At 38.0% G+C, this 6,549-nt stretch overlaps 1 protein-coding gene across 1 annotated transcript in view; it reads left to right on the top strand.

Annotated features, from left to right (window-relative positions):
- LOC132163238 (beta-galactosidase 8-like) overlaps positions 1 to 6,549 on the top strand; it is a 9,429-nt gene continuing 2,880 nt past the window's right edge. The window contains 14 exon segments of the mRNA XM_059573445.1: positions 1 to 373; positions 459 to 554; positions 775 to 887; positions 1,047 to 1,113; positions 1,204 to 1,273; positions 1,276 to 1,295; positions 1,596 to 1,739; positions 1,898 to 1,986; positions 2,164 to 2,269; positions 2,415 to 2,502; positions 2,791 to 2,909; positions 3,082 to 3,243; positions 5,840 to 6,042; positions 6,161 to 6,270. Coding sequence (XP_059429428.1) covers positions 212 to 373; positions 459 to 554; positions 775 to 887; positions 1,047 to 1,113; positions 1,204 to 1,273; positions 1,276 to 1,295; positions 1,596 to 1,739; positions 1,898 to 1,986; positions 2,164 to 2,269; positions 2,415 to 2,502; positions 2,791 to 2,909; positions 3,082 to 3,243; positions 5,840 to 6,042; positions 6,161 to 6,270 — 1,549 coding nt within the window. The 5' untranslated portion in view covers positions 1 to 211.

Genomic DNA, 6,549 nt, shown 5'->3' with positions numbered 1-6,549 from the left:
CAAAAGGGTACCTCCATAACACAAAAACAAAGAGAAACTGCCATTCTAACCTGGGCTATGGCTAGGACGGCAAATAGAGACATCTTGGCTTAACATGGCTGATGTTGGACTCCTCTGTTTGATTCCCCTGCCTCCATCTCCATGCCTTTATAATGCAAAGCGATCAAACGAACGCAAAGCTCATCCAACGGAGCATCAACCGAACTAAGCAATGAGAGAGACAGGGTTTCTGTTACTGTTAGTGCTGTGCTGGGTGCTGGTGACGACTTCGTTTGCTGCCAACGTGACGTACGATCACAGAGCTCTGCTCATCGACGGCAAGCGCCGGGTTTTCATCTCTGGCTCCATTCATTACCCTCGCAGCACTCCCGAGGTGCCATGCGTTATTGAGACTCTCTCTCTCTCTCTCTCTCTCTCTCTCTCTCTGTGTTACTATAATTTGGTTAATGTTGTTGCAGATGTGGCCGGATTTGTTTCAAAAATCCAAGGACGGAGGATTGGATGTGATCGAGACCTATGTTTTCTGGAACTTGCACGAACCAGTTCGAAACCAGGTTTCTTTCCTTCTTTTTCATTTTCTTTAGTACTTGCTGACGCTGTTTCTACATTTGGGCAAATTCCTCGAGGCTTCGATTTTGTTGGTGGGAGAGAATGTAGGAAGAATTGCATAAGTTAAACTCTTGAACAAACTAAATCAGTTGAAAAAATATAAAATTAACTATTTTCATTACTCTAATTCTTGATTTTGTACTGACCCACTTGGCATTTCTACAGTATGACTTCGAGGGAAGGAAGGATTTGGTGAAATTTGTGAAGACTGTTGCGGATGCTGGTCTTTATGTTCATCTTCGTATTGGTCCCTATGCATGCGCCGAATGGAACTATGGGTAAAGACTTTTGTACTATTTTACTCTATTGATATCCTAGCTTTGGTGAGAAAAATAGAAGCTTGTTTTAAATTGTTTACTCTTCCTATTCCCCTCTTTCTGTTCTAATCTAAAATTTTTCCTCGCATAATTGTGTGTGTTTCTTCAATTTTTGAACAGTGGTTTTCCTCTATGGTTGCATTTTATACCCGGAATTCAGTTTCGAACTGATAATGAGCCGTTCAAGGTTTGCAGACTCACCCTGCACTCTAGTAATGTGCTGTTGTTTTGGTATTTTCTCAAGTTTATCCATTGGTTATGAAACACTCTGTTTCAGGCATAAATGAAGCGATTCACGGCCAAGATTGTGGACATGATGAAGCAGGAGAAACTTTACGCCTCTCAGGGTGGCCTATCATTTTATCTCAGGTTAATTTTCAAAATATTTCACTTAATTGTAGTCGTGCACTTGCATTATAGTTAGTTTGAAAATACTTTTTAAAAGGTCTTTTTTGCTTTTTAGTTGTGATGTGATGTGAAGGTAAAAGTAATTTTGACCGTTTTGTAAGTAGTTTGTGTTTTGATTTGTTTGTTAAAGTTTTTGCTTTTTAAGCAATCCTAAAAGGTGTTGCCAAAGGAGCCTTAATGTTCCTAGATGATCCCAAATTGAACTTATGGTTGTTGAAGGTTAGCATGGTGCGATGATGGTTATTCTTTTTTTAATGCCAGATAGAAAATGAGTATGGAAACGTTGATTCAGAATATGGGCCTGCTGCCAAATCCTACATCGTTTGGGCAGCATCCATGGCTACATCTTTGGATACAGGGGTGCCCTGGGTCATGTGCCAGCAAGTAGATGCTCCTGATCCCATTGTGAGTTTTCTCATTGAACTTGCATGGCAGTTTAGCAACTTGGTCCGAAATTTATCGTGAGCACAACATAGGTGTTACGAACATAGTGACCAAGTTACTTCAAATAACTTGCTACTCACTTGGCTTTCTATAATCTTTTCAATCTCATTTGCCTTCAGATCAACACTTGCAATGGATTTTACTGTGACCAATTCAAACCTAATTCTGACAAGAAGCCAAAAATGTGGACTGAGGGTTATAGTGGATGGTAAGCTGTCCCTTGTTGTTCCTAACAATCTGGCTGTTAGAATGGGATGTTGGATGTTGTTCCCTTGGATATGAATTTATGATTTATATCGACATTCAGCCTCATGATTTTGTTTTTCTTGCTTGAAATAAATTGTCTTCCTTTACTCGATACTTTTTGATCTGCATGAAATTTTAGGTTTCTCTCGTTCGGTGATCCAGTGCCCCACAGACCTGTGGAAGACCTTGCATTTGCTGTGGCTCGCTTTTTCCAGCTTGGTGGAACTTTCCAAAATTATTATATGGTACTGCAATTATATTGGTAGTTTATGTTTACATAGTTTTTCTGAGGACTTCTTGATACTTGAACTCTAGGATAAAATCCAGTCTAAACTCTGACACCAAAGAACACAAAGTGATGAATCAAATCTGTTGATTCCCCTGAAACAGTATCATGGTGGGACTAACTTTGGCCAGTCTACTGGTGGACCCTTCGTTTCCACTAGTTATGATTATGATGCTCCAATTGATGAGTATGGTATGGTCTCCATCCATCTTTTGCAATATTCCTCATCTACCATTTACATTGTAAGAGTTATGCATGTAGTTGCTACTCCAGTCTCCAGGTCATCATTTATATACAGCCTAACTAGCATTTTTGGGTCAATGAGATGCTTAGAGGGTTTTGCAAGCACATATGATGTGCCCATCATATTTTGGTATTTGAAAATATCATATAATGGCCCACAGTCACTCAGTTTTATAATATAGTAGGAACGTCTTTGATCCATGATTGAGTTGAAAATTTTCCATGTTTTTGCTGCAGGGATTCTTAGACAACCTAAGTGGGGCCACCTAAAAGATGTCCATAAGGCAGTTAAGCTTTGTGAAGAAGCATTGGTGGCCACTGATCCAACGGTTACTTCTCTTGGTCCAAACATGGAGGTATAGCCATTTCTATCCATTACACCTTTTACAGTTGTTAGGAAAGACCATTTCTACTTTCTGCTAATATTCCTACTTGGTCTGTAGAATCTCTACTACTAAGTTTGTTTGTGCTATAAGATGTAAGGTTTAATTTTTAATTTAACATGGGTTTATCTTGTCTTTCATTCAGGCCACAGTTTATAAAACAGGATCCGTGTGCGCTGCTTTTCTTGCCAATGTGGGCACCCAATCTGATGCAACTATGAATTTCAATGGCAATTCATATCACTTGCCTGCATGGTCCGTGAGCATTTTACCTGACTGCAAGAATGTAGTTCTTAACACTGCAAAGGTATGCCTCATGAGCTTCTTCTGCTTATTTGTGCATTTTGGTTGTAGCAGATTCCCTTGGTTTCTTGTAGATGCACAAATTACTAAGATATTTTGTGCTAGATGTGGAATCGTGGTTGCTTTGTCTCAGTTAGATTTGCTGATCCATTCTATGGATTTTCCACCTAAAGTTCATTAATTGATGCCAGTGAGGTGTAGCTCAGGTAGCACTTCCTTCCTTCCACAATAACAGGGTGGAGGGTAAGGTCATGAGTTCAAGACCCCATGAGTATATAAATTAGTAACTTACCAGGGGAAAAATGTATATTAATTGTTTTGTTGCACTGTAAAGTCTTCTACTTCCTTTTATATCACCTAAGATGTTTGTTCCTAAAATTTGTTTTACAGTTCATATTATTTATATGGTTTAAAACAGAATGTTGAAGAACTGCTTTCGGATGGTGGTGTTGCTTGTATACTTGCGGATTTTTCAACTTGTATCAGGGTTCTTTTGTGGGTTCATAATATCCTTTTTGTTCATCTTGATTTACGTCCTATCCCATATGACTGCAACATGTCTAGATAGCTTGAAATTTGGTCCCAAACGGGCATTGTGTAGATATTATACACATCCTTTTGAGATGAATTTCAGCACTAACTTCTACAGGACAGTGTTAGAACTTGTAATCTTTGGTAAGAAATTATTTTCTATAATATTGTTGGAAAAGTAAACCAAGTTTCAAATTTTTGGTGTCTTCATTACAATTGGTTTTTATTATTTTAGGAGTTGTCAATTACTTAGTGGTTTTGTCCAGGTTCGTTTAAGAAATTAGGGCTTCTATATAAATTTTGGTGTAATGGAGGATTATGTGTGTGAACTACATTAATAAAGTTATGGAAAGTTTATCCACCATGGCTGTGTGAACCTCTTGTAACATGTTGATTGTTTTGTTTGTATTATTGACCTACACAACCATTATTAGAGACCTGTTCATTAAGTCTTATGTTATTATCTCATGTGAAAAGAATGGTAAAAGAATGAATTCCTTTCACTAGTGGCATATGATACACACCTCAGTTAGAACTTAGTCTTGAAAACTAGCTTGCCAGGAGAGGGTACCCAAAAGTTTATATATACATGGTTAGGATCGCACTTAAGCCATGCGAGATATTTAGGATCGTAAAATACCAACACGCTTCCTAATTTGACGTTGACAATGGCCCGCACCATAGGTCGCCCTCTTCGTGACTCAAAATTGTGATGTGGTGCCCGACTTTGATACTAAATGATACAAACCTCAGGAATAATTTACTCTTGAAAACCGGTTTACAAGGAGAGGGTGCTAAAAAGCTTATATGCACAAGGTTTTTTTTTTTTTTTTTGAGTTATATACAAATGACTAAGATTACCTTGAAGCTATGTGGGACACTAGAGCATTCCCAGCAGACTCCCTATAAGGGAGCCTGTTCCCTATGTATAGGGAATATGTCCAAAAAATCGCAAAAAATGTCCCCCAGCAGACTCCCTATATGCTTCCCTAAACCATCAGATGCTACAGTAGAACCCAATGTATTGGGTTCTACTGTATCGATCCTGATGAATTATTTAATCCTAAAAACACTCTCTCTCCTCTCACGGCTATCTATGCACGCAAACCTTCTTCTTCGTCTTCGACATCTTGCTTCCTGTTCTTTGTTCAAGCACGCTTTAGCACTACTATTCCATGTGCTAGAAGTTCATGGATGAGCATCAGAAGTCGCTGAAGAGTACTCAGGCGGCGGCCACAAACTCATGCTCGTTCGTGTCGAGTTTAGTTGCCAACTGGAGGATCTCTAATCGTGGAGTGCTTGCTTTGGATTGATGGTTAATCTGCTTGGGATGGCTTTCGATTAGAATCATTAAATGGGTTTCTTTGATTTTTGAAGGGAAATTTTGGTTATCATGGTGATTTGGTTTGCTTAGGGTGTTCTGAAATGTTGAGATGGGTCCTTTGATTTACCAGGTTGAGATGGGTCCTTCGATTTTGCAGCAAGATGGAAAATTTTTGCAGCATGGACTGGTTTTCTGCCGACAGAAAGAGGACCCGCAGAAAAATTTTCCCTTCCAGCAAGGGCAAAAAACCCAAAGTAGAGGGAAGAGATAGCTACGGGAAGAAAGAAGAAGAAAATATAAGGGAGGGAGAGAAAGTTTGTTTAATAAATTAAAAGAATAAAATAAAAAAAGTAAAATAAAAAAATAATATTTTAATGATATAGGGAATGATGAAGGGAAGCTATTGGGGTGCATATTGACATAGGGAAGCATAAAGTAGTTGGGATTCTTAAGTTTAGGGAAAATGACAGGGAAGCTGCTGGGAATGCTCTTAGGATCATAATAGCATGTTGTAACCAAAGAGGGTCAATATCTTCCTCATTTGAATATGTTTTAAAAAAAATTTCAAGGGTGTGAAGTATGTTCTTGCTTGTTCGCACATGGGAACTATGGAATCAAACAAAAACGCTAATTCTAAGAATTTTTTCAATTATCAGTTTTTTTTTGTTTGTTTTTTTTGCAACCAAATTCTATATGTTTTATAGTATTATCTAATTGATCACTTAATATAACTTTCTCATGATAGATCAACTCTGTTGCTATGATTCCAAGCTTCATTCATCAATCTTTGAGTGGCAATATTGATTCCTCTGAAGCATTAGACTCGGATTGGAGTTGGATAAATGAACCCATAGGTATCTCAAAGGACAATGCATTTGTGAAACTTGGACTATTGGAGCAAATAAATACTACAGCTGATAGAAGTGACTACTTGTGGTACTCATTAAGGTAACAAAGTCTCTTGTTTGTAGAGCTTCTTTCTTTGACATATTGTTTGCCTCTCCGGCCAGTTATTATGATATGATCACTATTGTAACACTTTTTTTTTTCTGTTTACTTTTGGCAGCACTAATATTGAAGGTGATGACCCTTTCCTTGAAGATGGATCTCAAACAATTCTTCATGTGGAGTCACTTGGCCATGCCCTTCATGCATTTATTAATGGAAAGCTTGCAGGTGATTCGAAATCATAAAGTACTGAGAATTTGATATGCATGGTTAACATATATTTATGCCTTTCTATATTTTTGTTTAGTCCTTCCCCACCCCCTTTTCCAACCTTTCTTGGAGGCATTGGGGTTGTAGTCTTTTGTAAATTTTCAATTGTTGCTACCTTGATAACCTGAGGCAAAGGAGGAATTGGTAGTATTTTTAGAAATAACGAAGGAAGACTTGCTTTCCTTTTCTCTAGAGGAAGCCTCAATCTTGGATTTCTTAATAATTTTTGAAAGGCAA

The sequence above is a fragment of the Corylus avellana genome, chromosome ca10, assembly GCF_901000735.1.
Source record: "Corylus avellana chromosome ca10, CavTom2PMs-1.0".
Lineage (NCBI taxonomy): Eukaryota > Viridiplantae > Streptophyta > Magnoliopsida > Fagales > Betulaceae > Corylus > Corylus avellana.
This window is presented reverse-complemented; position numbering and strand designations above follow the sequence as displayed.